General features: G+C 41.7%; 1 protein-coding gene and 2 long non-coding RNA genes across 3 annotated transcripts in view; 1 reads left to right on the top strand and 2 right to left on the bottom strand.

Moving 5' to 3' along the window:
• The window catches only part of slc6a9 (solute carrier family 6 member 9), a 95,987-nt gene that overhangs the window by 16,295 nt on the left and 62,317 nt on the right, over positions 1 to 17,375 (top strand). The window contains exon 3 of the mRNA XM_037787726.1: positions 184 to 449. Within this exon, the coding sequence (XP_037643654.1) occupies positions 420 to 449 (30 nt within the window). The 5' untranslated portion in view covers positions 184 to 419. The remainder of the gene's footprint in view (positions 1 to 183; positions 450 to 17,375) is intronic.
• LOC119498682 lies at positions 302 to 16,711 on the bottom strand. Its single transcript, XR_005209165.1, has 3 exons — positions 16,559 to 16,711; positions 16,276 to 16,280; positions 302 to 312 (listed from the first exon to the last, which is right to left on the bottom strand). It is a non-coding gene; the product is annotated as an uncharacterized LOC119498682 (long non-coding RNA).
• Positions 10,508 to 12,431, bottom strand: LOC119498680. Its single transcript, XR_005209163.1, has 2 exons — positions 11,805 to 12,431; positions 10,508 to 10,615 (listed from the first exon to the last, which is right to left on the bottom strand). It is a non-coding gene; the product is annotated as an uncharacterized LOC119498680 (long non-coding RNA).

Below are 17,375 nucleotides of genomic sequence, written 5' to 3'. Positions count from 1 at the left end.
TTAGTAACCTCTTAGGATACCGAAATGCAAAATGTTGATTTTTTATTTTCTTACCTCGAAGCAGGTCAAAGACTGAGAAATTGTTTTGAACGTGGCCAAGTAACTAAAAAAGTGTTGCCTTGCCTCCCCCCACCCCTTCCCCACTCCTCCCCCTTCTCTGCCTGTCACATGTTCTTTTCACAGCATAGAAAAGTTTCTGGATTAGGGCAGAATTAACACAAAGCAGCGACGCCACTCCAGCTACACTCGCAAACAACGCAGAAGAGGCACGAGGGGGGACCGAGACACTCGAGCGAACGCCACCTCAGAAAACTCCGAACTCTGATAGCGAGAGGCAGACGAGTCCATCCCAGAGAGAGAGAGAGAGAGAGAGAGAGGCAGAGAGTGGCAGGGGATCTTTGGCGACAAGGTCCTGAAGGATGGAAGAGAAGCAGTTTGCCGGCATCCTGGTAAGTTCAACTTTTGTTCAGTGAACATACGCACGCACACTTTTGAAAAGCACAGATATGAGTTGTCAACACAGATGCAGCCGCATCTCTGAGTTCACTGGCGGGATGCAGCTGCTGGACCACCAGTTGAGTCACCCTCTGCCTCCCCTTTTCCCCAATTTTATGCACAAGAGGCCAGGTGGTTTAGTTTCTCTGTACTTTATCAGGACTCCAACAGGCTTTTATTTTCTCATTTTGTGTGTTTTTCCTTCTCACTCGAAAGGAGATGGTTGTGCTCACAATTTTCCGATTTGCTGTAGTTTTTTACGATGACCTTAACCTGGGAACACTTTTTATCTTTTCATGTGCACCAACACTTTTAATCTTGTTTATCTTTGAAAAGGACAGAGATACACACGTTTGCACTGACTGATAAAGCCGGCATTTTCCTCCCGAGTGATCGTTGTGTTGCCGTTTGAGTGCAGAGCTGTCATCACCTGCTGTTTGCCACGACGCCGCTGAGCATCCGTCATCAACTAGACGCTATCCACGAAAAGTCCCCGAAATTAGTCCTGACGTAGAAATGTCCCACTTATCCCCTCAGCTCTGCTTTTACAGTACCCCATTTATCTGATCTTTGCAACTTGGGCAAACAATAAACATGTTTTCAGCGTTCCGCTGATAAGAGATGAGGCCAAGAGGTAGATGTGTCAGTGTCGGGCCTGTGCTGTCAGTGAAGCTTTAAATAGAGGTTTGGCGTCATTGGCAGTCAGGTCACTTCTCTCTCTCTCTCTCTCTCTCTCTCTCTCTAAGTCTCTCTCTCTCTCTCTCTTCAGTCCAAGTTCTTCAGTCCGTCTTGAGATGGAGATAAACATAAACTCAGAACTCTCTTCTGACATTCTCGCTCATTTGAAGCCTTGCTTTCCTCCCCGATGACATCTTTTTTTTTTGTCCTTTTGAGATGCATATCCACATTAAAATGCACGCACACCGTCTGAACTTAAGAGCGGGACGTTATCAGTCTCTCCTCTCGCTCCCTCGCAACATTTGAAGGTGGTTGGAGGATGGAGATTTCATTCTTGTTCTCAGAACTTTTTTTTTGTGTGTGGGTTTGTTTGTCTGCGTTTTCAGCTCAGTGACAGATTGCCAATCAATTTTGTTTTGCATAGTTAGACACTCCTGGAGAGTTGCAAAAAAAAAGTTCTGTTGAGTTTAGATACCGCTATCTGTGGGATTGAAATGTAATTATTAAATGATAGCCACAAGGAGGATTTGAATTTCCCATGGAGGAGGTTTTGTTGTGGATATGAACCTTTTTACTGCCCCTCACAAACTCAAAGGTGTCTCTGAGGAAAGTAGAACTGAACTATGATGGTTCAACGTGTCATCCGTGCTGACTGCCATGACTCCTCACAGCCACTAGGGGCACACAGGCCAACAATGAATGAATGCATCAACTAAAAAACAAATGAATCTATGAGTATTTGAGTGTTGCTTTGTGATTTCATCTGACAGCCCCTTCCTTCTCAAACACAAAGTTTACATTATGAGTGAAAAAAAGTGCAGTTTATCGTTCGATATCGATATAAAGTTCAGTCCTTTAGTTAAAAGTAGGGCTGTAAAAGTTAACGTGATAATAACGCGTTAACGCAAATTTTAATGCAACTAATTTCTGATACTGGCATCATATGAAACTAGAAAACCTAAGGAATCCATCGGTACCAATAATGTCATACTACCTTGTCGCGAAGGAGGCAAGGAAAAACTGGCATGGCCCTTTTCAAAGGGGTTCCTTGACCTCTGACCTCAAGATATGTGAATGTAAATGGGTTCTATGGGTACCCACGAGTCTCCCCTTTACAGACATGCCCACCTTATGATAATCACATGCAGTTTTGGGGCAAATCATAGTCAAGTCAGCACACTGACACACTGACAGCTGTTGTTGCCTGTTGGATTTGAGTTTGCCTTCTTATGATTTGAGCATATTTTTGTATACTAAATGTAGTACCTGTGAGGGTTTCTGGACAATATTTGTCATTGTTTTGTGTTGTTAATTAATGTCCAATTATAAATATATACATATATCTACATAAAGCAGCATATTTTCCCACTCCCATTTTGAGAAGAGTATTAAATACTTGACTTTAAGGTACCTTTTGAACAGATAAAAAATGTGCAATTGATTTGCGATTAATCGTGATTAAATATTTTAATCGACAGCCCTAGTTAAAAGTTAACAATGTACCATCAGCCAATTTTAAAGTGGATGCTGTTGACTCAAATGTTTGAAAGCTACATAAAAAAGGTTTATTGTCACACTTCATAGCGATCTGTGCCGAGAATATCATGAATGACCACATGTCAGTCCCACTTTCTTGGCCAGAGCCTCCTCTTATCGCTAATATAAATGATTGCTTATTTAATTTGGCTCAAAGAATCACAGCGGAAGGTGAAGTATTTGTTTGCTTGTTCCCTGGCCAACACATAGTGACCTTTTTTTTTGGAAGGTCAATTCACTTCAATTCAACAGGTCAATAGAAAATTCAAAAAAGCCATTTAAAGTTAACAAACAGAAGTAGGCGTGTGACTTAGACTTATTTAGATATTGATAAAACACTTTAAATATTATATTATCATTATTATTATTATTATTATTATTAATTATAATAATAATAATAATAATAATAATAATAATAACTTTAAATTAGGCTCAGATGAACTGGTGGCACAATTGCATTTCCTAAACAATTAGGGCATTACTCTTCTCTCTCTCTGAGCCAACATTTAGATTGCTTTCATAACATTCATCAGTCACTTATTTTTCCCCAAAAAGTAGTGCAGAGGTCAGAGTGTAGGTCTTATCTGTGGAGGTAAACATGCCCGAGAGCCGCGGGAAGATTGTACAACTCCAGCCTGTGACAACAGACGACTTCTATACAACGCAGCTCGCCTCTCGTGATTGGTCGCTCCTCATGGCTGGGACCGTTGTCCTCAGCAAGCAGTAGACAGTGATGTCAGTCGTGGCTTTAGAGACATCAATGAAGAATGAAAGAAAGCGTGTGTGTGTGTGTGTATGTGTGTGTGTGTGTGTGTGTGTGTTTGTGTGTGTGTGTTAGAGAGAGAATTACAGACCGAATCTTAGACCTCGCTCTCCCATCGCCAACTGTCACTTTATTCCGTTCCTCCCTCTCTTTGAGCTCTTTCCTCCTCGTCTTTCTTTTCACATTCACAACAAGAGTTGACGAATTTATAAAACAATCTTTTATCCCTCTGTCATTTCGTGTTTAATCCACTCATCTGTACTTCTGTTCGGAGAGTGAAAATGGCCCCTTCCTGTTGCCCTTTCCCTGTCCCTGCCCTTTCTTTAGAGCCTGGTTAAATTTATTTATGCCGGCCCAGATGGTTGGTGGATGGACCCGTCACCGTAAATCTCGTGACACACAAGGCGCCCGCTTCCTGCTACCGCTTGGCTCGGCTGGTAGCCTTCTGCCGGGACTCTTTCTGTCCAAACTTAATTCTCCCGGCGTTCAAAGGGAGCCCCCTCTCCTCAATCTTCCTGCGGTTGTCTTTGACTGCCCCTGGAAGCCGCCGCCACTGCCACTTCCACCGAACGGATGAGCAGATGGTGCCCTGGCACTAGGCTGTACTGGACCGATAGCGGTCTCTTTGTTTTCTACTCCTTAGTTACTCGTCTTTAAAAATGTTTGGGTGTATGTATAGGGATGTGAGAGGAGGAGGAGTTGGACTGAGGTTTGGCTTATTTGCCCGCTGAGCGCTGCATTCATACGTCTGGCTGTGCAGACCACTGCTGCCCCTCCATCACCATGAAGGCCAAATGGAGGAAGAGGTCACCTCAGACTGGCCTCTGATCAAACATTAACATTGGCAAGCCTTTAAAGTTAGCCCTCCGACTTCTCATCCACAATTTGTAAGATGTTTGGAGGTTGGGAGGGGGGGGGAGCTCTGTCAGCAGTGAAATGACACTTAAACCTCTTGAACCCTGATATTCCAACCACAACCTTAACACTTTTTGATATTATATGACAGGATGCGTACCAATTCTCGAATTCTATTCTGTCTAATGCTGGTTGTGATTCCTGTCAGCTTTTTGAGTAGATTAACCAAAATATATTAAAACAAAAAGCATCTTAATTTTAAACCAGGTTTTGGCCATGAACTAGGAATGTCCCGATCAAGTTTCTTTGGCCCACATTCCAATCCGAGTCCTTTTATGTTGCCGATCCGATACTTATATTTACCCAAATGTTGATTAAGTGTGTATCTCACCAGCCCAGTGTCACGGCAAAGCGTGTAATACACCCGCCTATCCACCGGAAGAAAGCGTGTCAGTGTCAGGCCGAGACGTGAATATTGTACGCTCGCATGAACGTGCAGTGTTTTGTAGTGACGGTTGTCACGTGTTGTGTAGTGACAGAAGTCTAACTTCAGATCTAGTTACGTAGTATATGAAGTGAAGTGAGAAAGACCACTTATGGTGGGCAGGTGGGGCGGTGCATGGGTCCAACAAACACAAGACTTTCAACAGGGAGACTGTTGTTCCAGGCCGGTGCTTTTTTTTGTAAGTTATATTAATGATGTTCGTCACATGTTTTTACACTTTACTGACGTTACGTTGTTTCCGTACGTGTTTTACTTAGTTTACGTACTTATTTTTTAGCCCAGCCGTGACGTTTTCCTTTTACCTAACAAAGAGGTTTTCTTGCCTAAAACTAAATCAGTGTCTTCGTTGCCCCCTGTTGGTACTGCACGTTGATACAGATGTGTAATATTCACATCTTTGTGAGGCAGAACGTGACACTGACACGCTGTCCTCTGGTGGACAGGCGGGTCTATTACACACTTTGGCGTGATATCGGGTTGATCTCACACAGGCGGCAACCTCCGGGTCTGAGAAAAGTGAAGCCAATGCTGAAGTGCCTTAAACTTGCATTCTTTCTAACAGCCAGCAGGGGGCGACTCCTCTGGTTGCAAAAAGAAGTCAGATTGTATAGAAGTCTATGAGAAAATGAGCCTACTTCTCACTGGATTTGTTTATTTATTATGATCCTAATCGCTAGTTTCAAGTATTCTTCAATACAGCATGATGTTCATTTAGTAAACTATGGTCCCATTTAGAGTCAAATAGACCATAAAGCAGGGTATGCTTTAGGGCGTGGCTACCTTGTGATTGACAGGTCACTTTTCGTCTTACTTGAACTTCAACTCTTTCACAGTTCATGAAAGTTAATTGTAACATTTTAGTTGCCTACAAAATGTCTTATTCACGTTACGTAGCTCCAACGTCTCTTCTGGTTGCCAAAAACCAAGATGGTGATGGACAAAACGCGGAACGCAAGGCTTCAAAACGGCAGTCCACAAACCAATGGGTGACGTCAGGGTGACTACGTCCGCTTCTTATATACAGTCTATGATTCTGACACAATGAAATAGCAGGTGTAGCCCGCTTAATCCAACACAATTTATTTTTCACGAGCTTCTTTATACAAATCCTGGAGGTCCTGATTAAGCTGATCATTATTGATATGATATAAATGAAAGTTTAACTGTGAGAATTTGACTCCTGGAATTAAGGTGATGCGATCAGCTCGGGTGTTTTACTAGAGAAAATGAGTCTACAAAAATACTCTGTACACTGTAGAGCCCAGCTGCCATAAAGGAGAACAGCACAGCGATACTAGCAGGCGGAGGTGGACAACACACGGTAGAGTTCAGTAAAGAAATCTGCATTTGATCCGCTTTATTTTAGCCTATACTGTTAGGCTATATTTAACCTATATACAGTAGACTATTCCAATTAAATATGCCCCCGATACCAAACCTTAGCCTCAGGATCAGCTCTTGATATCTCTACCATAAAGTCATTTGTCAGAAAGGATGCGGTCTTGATGATAATGTGATTCTAACTAGAAGTTACGTCTCATATATACAAGCAAATTGTACATTTTGTGCATGTGGTAGTTATCTAATGAAAGGTGCAACAATGCAGAAACAGCCACTTTGTTAATACACAGGACTGCGGTTTACCCCACAGTGGGGCGCCTTAGTGTGTTTGTGCATGTGTGTGCATGTGTGTGTCTGTGTGTGCGTGCCATTTCCCAGGAGTCGTGTGGCTAATGTGTGCTGTAGGCTGTGAAGTGGAAACTAAACGGAAAGAAATAGTGGAACCCACAACCACAACCTCCCCGAGGTCAGGATGCAACCACACACACACACATAGAGACATCACGGACTTCACGTTTATACATCAGGTCCACACATTAGAATACTACACAAGCACATTCACATATTTTATTTTTACTGCACGAGTACTCAGAAAACACACATTCACGCAGACAAAACTACGAACAAAACCTGAATGCAGTTATTTTAAATTATGAAATAATGAACACACAACATGTTTAGTAACTCAGGGCTGTGACTTTTGCTCCAAAGCTGTGACAAAACTGTGATGCCCAAACTGTGGCCCTGCAGGGGCAAATTTTGGACTCACTAGGGATGTGTTTTTTTTTTTTTTTAAAGTAGTTTTTCCCTGGTATCGTGGTTTATTTCTAGTCACGGTCCAATGTTGCCGAATATATTCCATCGCGTATGAACTCGGGAGCTGTGTGTTGTCAGTAAAGAAGAAAAAAAAAAACCCATGTGCTCCACATAGTGCTCATATTACAGGTGAAACCTGACAGTTTATCTCCCTCTCCCCTCTCTCCGTCCTTATGTAAGAAACATATTGAGTTGCCAGTCAGCCAGTTTAGTTAACAGCAGTGCTCAGCAACCGTGTTGACTGCCTCTGGGGTGAGGGGCCAACAAACAGATGTGAACCAAGAGAGAGAGGGAGAAAGAGCCGCGAGGGCAGGTGGAGGGTGGGGGGAGAAGAGTCAGACATGATTTCTGTTTCTGATTTCACCCCTCCCGACTGACCGGCTGAATGAGAAGAAAAAAATGTACAAGCGGGCCGTACGGGGCTACAGGCAGCGCCCAACGTCAGCTTTATGGCAGCCACTGTGGCGAACGTACAATTGAGGGACAAGGGCCACAAATGCCAAACACGTCCACTGCTGGGCACTCTTTAAAAGGTAACCCACCACCAACCAACCCCCCGTGTACGCTCACACACACACACACACACACACACACACGCACACACACACACACACACACACACACACACACACACACAGCAAAGAGAGAAAAAAGGGGCTCCATTGTGATTCGGACCTTTTAGCTTTCATTCGGAAAAACCACTCAGGCTGAAAATTTTGTTTTTCTGATTTTCTTCCTCTCCCCTTTCTGTTCTTAGTTTAATGGTTCTCCCTCCCTCAGACCCCACAAAAAAATACAAGCAAGTTTGAAAAAAAAAGGGGGAGTTCACAAACTCTTCCTCTCTGGTGCTCTGAAGTCAGTGAAATTATGGACAGGGCTTTGACATTGTGTCCACACAACGGGGCTCTTAAATCTCCCCCCCCCAGGTTTTCTTTTAGTTTTATTATCATTTTCAACCCCTTTCCAATTTGAACTCCTTTCAAAGGCCTTTTCAGAACCATATTTAGGTAATTTGTTGCGCTTGAACCCAACCTGCTCCCTGGCTCTGTGTGTGTGCATGTGAGTGTTGAATGGCAGCTATAAGCCTGGGACGAGGGGGGGTCCGCTGTTCTCAGGGCCGGACAGCCTTCTCCTGCCTGGTAACACACCTCCCCTGTGTTATTTATCACTCTTTCTCCTCTCATTCCCTCTTTAGCTCCTCTCAGACATGAAAGAGGTAAACATTTTTAGGTAAAGCACTTGGCATTAAAGGGACAGTTCACCCCAAAATCCAAAATACCTATTTTTTCCTCTTTGCAGTAATGTCTCTTTCCTGATATCATGATCCGGTTACTCAAGATAATCCACAGACTTGTTGCATTAATTTGTTTGTTTTTTTTGCCACATGAGGGCAGCATAACTAACGGTAAACACAACATTGACATAGTTATTGTTGGCGTTAGCAAACATTTCCTATTTATACATCCACTAGACGCAGAGCAACAATAGCATTCATTTTGGAGTCGTATTTCTAGTCCAACATTCACTCTTATCTGGCTCACTAGCTGCTAAATGCTGTACGCAATGTTCACCAGCTAGTCGACAAAACAAAAGTTATGGACTGTAAAACCAAAACAATAAGCTGAAAGACGCTGAAATGCTCCGTAGAGCTGAGTCAGGTGATAAATTGATCCATTATTAATCTAAAAAATATTAATGAATTCAGCTTTAAATTATTCTCGCCAAGAGGAGATGCGAGATGAACTCTTATTTAACCTTAAATTGGCTCAGTCACAGTGTTTGATTTCTAGTGTTTTATCAATTTGAGATGATTATTTTACTTATAAATCTATAAATATGTAGGCTTGATTTCCATTATGCATGTTTATTTTTATTATCGATTAATCTACGTGTTACTTACTCCATCAAATTGATTAATCATTTGTCAAAAAATGCTGAAAAATGGGCATCACAATTTCCCAACGGCCGTCTTTACCCATTTTAATGGCCTATTTTGTCTGAACAACAGTCCAAAACCCAAATATATACAGTTTACTGTCATAGAAGACGAAGAAAAGCAGCAAACGCACATTTGAGAAGCTGAAATCAGTGAACTTTTGAAAAGAATTTAGCTTTTGAACACTTCTGCTCCCACTCTAACCAGAGAGGAGGACGTCACCCTTCAGCCCCTGGTGTCTGACTTGATAGTAACTTTTAGAAAGAAGAAGAAGGACAACAAAAGAATCTCACCTCATGGTCCATTAAGTTGCTGCTCTGGATCATATCACAATGATGTTCATCAGCAGAAGGAGTTTTCCGAATTGTTATGGAAATATAGACGTTTAAATTTGTTTCTGAGCACTTTAAGGACTTCAAAGCGGCCGTTTCCAACATTGAAAATGAAATTTTATAAAGTAGTATAAGATAGTGATATAGACAAAACCCTTGTTATCTTTATCCCATATAGTTTTATGGAGAGATGTTACAAAAAACAATTGCTGCATGTAGGGACAGAGAAGCTCATTTTGTAATGCTGCTATGAAAGACTTTTTTTGATGTCTTTGCATACACCTGGAAGAGGATCTAGTGTTGTACACGGAAGCGTTGCCAGCTTGGACGCTGTTCCGCTGCTTTAATGAATGAAGGATTTCACATCTCTTTCTGCCTCCTCTTTTTCGCTCTCCCTCTCTCGCCACATTTCGAGCGCGACAGTGACTTCTGCCACGTGAGGCCAACTTCAGTCACATGTCCCCTCCACTTTCATCCCCAGTAATGGTCCCATATGTTTGTCAAAATGTGTATGTTGTGTGCTTTTTCCGGCCCGATTTGTTCCCATGCCTTCTCTCCAATGAGCCCCGCTCTCCCCAGGGGTCGTAGCCGAAGCCTCACGCTATTTATACAGACCTAACAGCTGGGGCCCTCCCAGCCAAAGCGGTGAGGGATGGGTAGAGGAATTATCATGGAAACTTCAGGTTAAACCAAGCGTTGGAAATGTCTCTCTGTTCCCTTTTCTTTACTCTCTCTCTCTCGTCTTCCTCTCCGTTTCTCCCCTGGGTGTCCGGGTCAGGTCGCGTTCCGCTCTGGTCAGCCGGACCGCCAGACAAACATCGCTCACCGTTTTCAATCTCTTCGTTATCTCTCTGTTCTTTTCTCTCTTTTTATAAACTCTGCAACTGATGTTCTTTCCCCCTATTTTCCCCTCTCTCACACACACTTTCTTTCCCCGCTTCCAATTAAAGAGCTGGCTGTTTTGGACTGAACAAGAAAGGTTGATTTTCCCTCCAACAGCGCCTCAACACATTTTGTCCCTTTGTTGCGCCGGACAAAGCCGACCTGCTGTTGCAAAAACTGAGCTTTTTGTGTTTCTTCCCTTTTCTTCTGCTTCTGTGGCTCCTGCGGTGCTTGTCCTATTGTGAACCTCAACCCTGTGAAGTCCTCTCCTCGCTGCCCGTCCCTTCACTTCTTTCACCCTGTCGTCACTTCACTTTGCTTCACTCTTATCGCGTCTTCCTCTCGACTCCGCTCTCAGCTTTTTTTCCCTCACGTGAACCGCTCAGGAAAAGGGGGAGAGAACGTCGGGCCTATCGATGCTTCCTTCAGTCCAAGGCCCCCTTCACAGTCAGACGTCCCATCACAGGCATGCTGAGCTAACGAGAGGTGAACAGATATTAACCTAATTGCTGTAAGGGACAGATATATAGATCGAGGAGGATGTAATAAGCCCAGACGTGGCTGTTGGCTCCCTCCGAGATTAGCCTTTCAGTGTAAAAAGCAGGTTGATTCGTGGATATTAAAGGACAAGAAGTCATGCTTTGAGGCAGGCTGGATTCATATACCGTTTTAAAAATGTTACATTTTGATTTACTTATAGTTAAGTTTGTTGGATAGTTAAAGCCCAAATCACCAAGTTCACACAATTACAACAAGCTCCTTATAGTATCTTAATGTGTTTGTCATACGGATGGCCTGAGTGAGAGTGACAGATCAAAGTGGATCACATCCCATAAGCCTGCACAAGACTGCTTTATTATCCACTGAAGCTCCTTCTTTGTAAGCAAATGGTTAAGATAGGGCTGTCAAAGTTAATGGCATAATAACGCGGCAAATACGTTTCACTGCATTAGTGCAATTTGCGATTTTTAGGTTGAAGCGGGCTTAGTTTTATAGCTAGAGTGAAGATACTGACATCATATGAACCTAGAAAACCCAAGGAACCATGTCATACTCGCTTGTCGCAAAGGAGGCTAAATAATGCTCCAAACTTGCACTAAATTTTGGCGAGGAAAAACTGGCATGGCCATTTTCAAAGGGGTCCCTTGAGCTCTGACCTCAAGATATGTGAATGTAAATGGGTTCTATGGGTACCCACGAGTCTCCCCTTTACAGACATGCCCACTTTATGATAATCACATGCAGTTTTGGGTCAAGTCATAGTCAAGTCAGCACACTGACACACTGACAGCTGTTGTTGCCTGTTGGGCTTGAGTTTGCCATGTTATGATTTGAGCATATTTTGTATGCTAAATGCAGTACCTGTGAGGGATTCTGGACAATATTTGTCATTGTTTTGTGTTGTTAATTGATTCCTAATAATAAATATATACATACATTTGCATAAAGCAGCATATTTGTCCACTCCCATGTTGATAAAAGTATTAAATACTTGACAAATCTCCCTTTAAGGTACATTTTGAACAGATGAAAAAATGTGCCATCAATTTACGATTAATCGCGACTAAATATTTGAATCGATTGACAGCCCTAGTCGTCTCCAATATCTTCCCCTTAAAGGAACACTGCCTCCACAAAATGACCATTCGTATATCAATTACTCACCTTGAATTCTTGGAGATAACTTTGTTTTTCTCGCATGCCTTGACAGTGAACGGTGAATCCAAAAACTAAGTAAACTCTTGATGAATTGAAGTAGACGGAGGCTGCATTTAACAACAACCCGGTAGACAGACGATAGTGGAGGATCTGTTTTGAATAGTAAGGTTTTAGCGAAGATGGATGTGTTTGGGAAGTAGTGAGCATACGACTGGATAAACGAGACTTTGATTATACTGCACGAGTTGAGTGAGAGTTTGTAAACAAATGTTTTGATATAGTTTTGTTATTGTTAAACCTGGACGCAATTTATTTCAATGCATCAAGACCTTTCTTCTGTTTTTTGATTCTCCGTTTCACCGTGGAGGCATGCGAGAAAAACAAAGTTTTCTTCCAGAATTCAAGGTAACACGGTGTGAGTAATCTACATACTGCAAACATACAGATAAGAATGCTGCAGTCAGAGAACATGTGAGCTGGTTTGCACTCTGTCATGACCACCAACAAGGATGTTTTGGGGTGATATCGTGTTTGTTTGACCTCGCCTTTGGAGTTTGCTCTTTTTGTCTTGCACCTGTCTTTTCATGTTGTACAGATGGACCCAGTCCCACTCATACCTACATGTATGGACATCACCTTTGGACTGTGGGGGGGAAACACACAAAAATGAAACACTGAGCAAACAGAAAGTCAGCAATGTTCCAACTGAAACAACGTTGTGTACAATTATACAGTTCTGTACCTCCTCAGTGAATGTTAATTGTGTTTCATTTTCCTTTTGGAGCACAACATGTTCACAACTCTTAAAAGAAAGGCTTGGGGAGAGATGTATCTTTCATGAGTATTCAGTGATATTTGAATTTGTCAGCACAGATAAGAGTGCTTTGAAAAAGGAGAGAAAAACATGAGAGAGGAGATGAAGTGAAAATAATTCAAACGAAAAGGAGATTATTTTCTTCTTCAGACTTGTGTCTTGATGTCTGAATGGTTGCACCTTTCGGTCACCTTTTTCTTACTTTCCGCTGTCACTCCGCTCACAAAACAACTTTGTCCTTCACGGTCCAAAAGACACTTGAATATCTTTTTCTTTTTCTTTCCACCATGTACACATTGTGAAATTTAAACCCCGGACTTGGAGCTGTGGACTTTTTAGGGGAACCCATATTGTGTACCCAAAGCAGTCTGTTGTTGTTTGAGTATAGGGTGCCTGAGGCCAAGTGCCAACAGGAAATGAATAATTCTGCAGATGAAAAAATACACCTGGTTTGTTTATCCATCATTTATTCCTATTCCATTTGAGATATCAGAAGAAAGACTTCTTACTAGGGCTGTCAATCCATTAAAATATATAATATTTCTAAAACTGCAACCTAAGAATCGCAAGTAGCGTTAATGCGTTAAAACTAATTTGCGTTAACTTGTTATTATCGCGTTAACTTTGACAGCCCTACTTTTTACTGATCGCTCTCCTACAGCTGTAACAGAGCTGTGTTAAGTTACTGCTACTGTACACTGAACATTTCCTGCTGCTTCAAATCGAAAAGACTAAGCTTCTCGTGTTGCCGCTTTGCACACAGGTCTATTTGGCTCAATATCCTATCTTTGTCTTGATTTGTTGTTGACATATTGTCTTATAATGTTGAGTTTCATATTCTGTTTACTGATTAGAAAGGCACTCCGATAGCTATTTGTTGCTGTCCATTGACCGGGGGTTCTGAATTAAAGTTGGCATATTGTGAAGGGTGGGAGCATCTGTAGCCCCAGGGCCTAATGTAATATTAAGGTGCCTCTGGTGTGATAATACAGTTACACACTGTTTAAGCCAAAGGTATTACTTCTGTCAACCTATAACAATTCAAATTGGAAAACTAGCTGTGCTTTAGGGCACAGTTATAGGGATCCTATAATAAACTAAAGTGTCCCCAAAAGCAGTTACAACCCCAAGTGTTATTAAACTAACAGGGCAGTACGCATACATTTTTATTCAATCGTAGTTAAATTTGCTGGAATTGTAATCTGTGATCTGTTTGTATGGCTAAAACTCCAGCCTGCCTCCTAATTACAGCTCCATGTGCTCGAAATCATGCTGCAAGCACATTTCATTACCTGCTTGGTTTAAAAGTCTAGTTAAAAAGCCAGTAAGGAAATGTGAGACCCGGACTACATTCATCTTCAAATTACACATTTGTCACGGTCATCAGGGAGGATATTGGTTTGTCAGAGCTGGAGCTCTAAAAGGGAGGCGGACGAGGAAACCTTACATGTTTTCTTTTATTTCTCACTCTCCCTTGATTGTGTTGTATGTTTAGTGATGGAGTTCAGGATCGATGTGTGTGTTTGGCCTTAGGTTAACGTGTAATAGATGTTGGCATGTGCTTGGTAGTTGACAGGAAAGCCTCGAGGAGAGAGGAGATTCATTCTGACCTTATCAGTGTTCTGCTGCTCCATGCCTTCCTGATTGTTTGTCTTTCTGCTCGTGTCCGTTGGTGTTGGCTTGTACTTGTCCAGCGGTTTCTGGTCAAACCTTTTCAGTCTCTGAACTGGGGGGGAGCAGCATCTACAGCTGAGAAAATGAATCAATTTGCTACCAATACATCATTTAAGTCAAAGCAAAAATGCAAAAATTCAGGCTACAGCTCGAGTTTTGGTTCCAAATGTGAATGACTGCTACTTTTATGTAATCTTCTGCGATAACAAACTGAATATCTTTTGGGTTTGTACAGTTGGTCAGACAAAACAACACATTTCCAACTGTGATGGATTTGATTTCTCACTATTTTCTGACATTTTTAAACCCAACAACTAATTGAGAAAATATTTGTCAGAATAACCTGTTAAGCCGTAGCCCTGTCCCTCGGACAAAAACGCCTAAAATAACATACCCAAAATGGATCAGGTGTAGCTCCTCAACCATAAGGCTTATGTGCATATATCTGGTCTCCTTTGAAAGGTGAAAAGCTAAGGAATATGAATTTACTGTAAGTAAACTAAACTCTATTACCATTCTAGAGAAAATGGAGATGCAATATAGGAAAACAGTACAATTTTTCGCAATTTAATCACACATTTTTATCTGTACAAAATATACCTTAAAGGGAGATTTGACAAGTATCGTAAAATCGCTAGTTACGTTAATGCGTTAAATAAATTAGTGGCGTTAAAACAAATTTGCGTTTACGCATTATCACGCTAACTTTGACAGCCCTACTTTTCGTATGTACAATCAAATGCAACAACATGATTGTCTTCCAGGAGAGACTGTCTGAAAATGTGCACTCCTTATTAAAAACGCATGTAGTAAAGATATACTTGTATGCATTGGATGGACGTGGAGGTGCACTTAGGAGTGAGGTGTGAAAACAGTTCAGGCTCTCGGGTTTCAGTAACATCAACAGGCTTCAGTCAGTACCTTTTTGAAAATGCAGTGACCATCCACATTGTGCCCATTGTAATTCCCTCACACAGGCCGCTTTGCTATTGTAGGAAGCACACATATAAAGAAACAAGTGAGAATTTTAACAAGTTGGTGGTGTTATTATCAGCAGCAGCATCTGTGCTGCTCTAATTAGAGTTAAATGACCTAACATAATAGGCTAATTAGTTAACGAAACAAGTCCTTCCCCCCCACCCCCCTCCACAAACAGCCAGCTGCAGCCACGACAAGCATTTATTTTAGGATCAGTTTGTCCCCACCAAATTCATACTGAGTTTTCACTGATTGCCCCTCACTTAATGCCTGCATGGTTAAAGAGTATTAAGTGTGTTTGTGTGTTTTGACCTAATCTGAGGCCAACAGACTCCTCCTGAGGCAGAGCTAGTAAGAAGTGGCTGGATCCCCGCGGAGGAACTAAAGATCGACCATAGTTTAGTTCTCAAAAGTACACACCCGTCTGTACTGTTATGATTATTTGTCATAGCTCTGATAAAGAAGTGAGGACCAGCTTCAATGACCTCACATCGCAAAAATGTTCCCTCTCTTTTTTAAAACAAATCGCTAAAACTTAAGTACGCGAACACACACATTCCACCTGCAAGCCTTTTCTGAGCATCAGGCTCACAACCTCACACATACACCAGACTCTTATTACCAAGAGAAGCGTTTATAAATATCTGTTGGCTTTTGTGATGCTGTTTAATAAAACCGGCCGGGTCTGTTACACCAGCAAAAGTATAGTGAGACGCTCCCCAACAATATGCCAACAACATGTGATGATTGTCTTGACTACCAGTGTGCCCTACATGCCTTGTGTTTTGTTAAGCCGGAATTATAGTTGTGGTGAGTCACTGTGTACACGGTGTACATTGATAGATTCATAGTTCTGCAATGCAAATCACGTGTTGATGGCGCCACCAGAACACTAGACAGATGTGACGTACATTATCAGACCGTGTCGTGCTTGAATGGGAAACATCACAGTGACTGTATATATATCACTTCATTCACTCTCTAACACAGAACAACAATGGGAAGGTTTACCATGTCTCTTTACAACTACTGAAGTTATTGCCTTGCAACCACTAATAGACAAAGAAATCATGTTTAAACATATACTGTATATTATATACTGTATATAAAGGCTGATTTTTATGCGTCGGTGACAGCCGTTGCTGGAGACATTATGTTTTAGGGTTTTCCGTCTGTCCGTACATACCATTCTCGTGAACGTGATATCTCAGGAACGCCTGGAGGGAATTTCTTCAAATTTGGCACAAACGTTCACTAGGACTCAAGGATGAACTGATCAGAAGGTCACTTTAACTTTTGGCCATAACTTCAGAATTCATATGTTAATTATGACCATTTCACAGAAATGTCTAACAGGATAAAATGATGAAGTGATGACATTTTGGACAGACGTGGATGTAAACTGCAACTTGACTGGTTGGTGGAGGCGTACAACCGTGACGTGGTACTTCTAGTATAACATAAACACATGACTTTTTAAAATTATTATTATTTATTCATTTATTTAATTTAAAACATTAGGACGGGGAGACGGGGGGGATGGATATGTATTCTCTAATGAGTGTCCATGGAGAACCAAGCCCACTATCACAGTCTTTAAGGGTTGAAGCTGCACTCTCCATTGATAATAAGTCCAAGAAGATGAGAACAGTCCGGTTTACGGGTTTTCAATTCGTAAGTGGAACAGTCCGATTTACCAATGATAAGTATTGTCCTCTTTACAGAGAGAAATGCCAGTGCGAAAAACACATGACATCAACAAGCACCATTGGTACGGATCCCTTTAATTTGTCTTTTTAAAGGATTGTAACAAAGATATACAGTAAACTAAGCGGGACATTTTACAGTTAAAAATAGACTTATCAGTGCTCACAAGTGGACGAACTATGGAAAGATTACGCTGTTTCCTCAGAACTAGTTTGGCATTTCTGTACTGAAATTTCTCTTCACTTACCGGCCAACTTATACACAAATATCAATTATCTGCAATAAGCTAACATAGGCTGATATATTGGCCTGGCCTCAATGCACAAGTATAAGCTTTACTTAGTAAAAGCACTCCAAATACCTAGACTAAGTGGGTAAACAAACTTATACCCAAAACAACATGG

The sequence above is a fragment of the Sebastes umbrosus genome, chromosome 12 (genome assembly GCF_015220745.1).
Source record: "Sebastes umbrosus isolate fSebUmb1 chromosome 12, fSebUmb1.pri, whole genome shotgun sequence".
In the NCBI taxonomy this organism is placed as follows: Eukaryota; Metazoa; Chordata; class Actinopteri; order Perciformes; family Sebastidae; genus Sebastes; species Sebastes umbrosus.
Note: the sequence above shows the minus strand (reverse complement) of the source record. Positions and strands in the feature narration are given on the sequence as shown.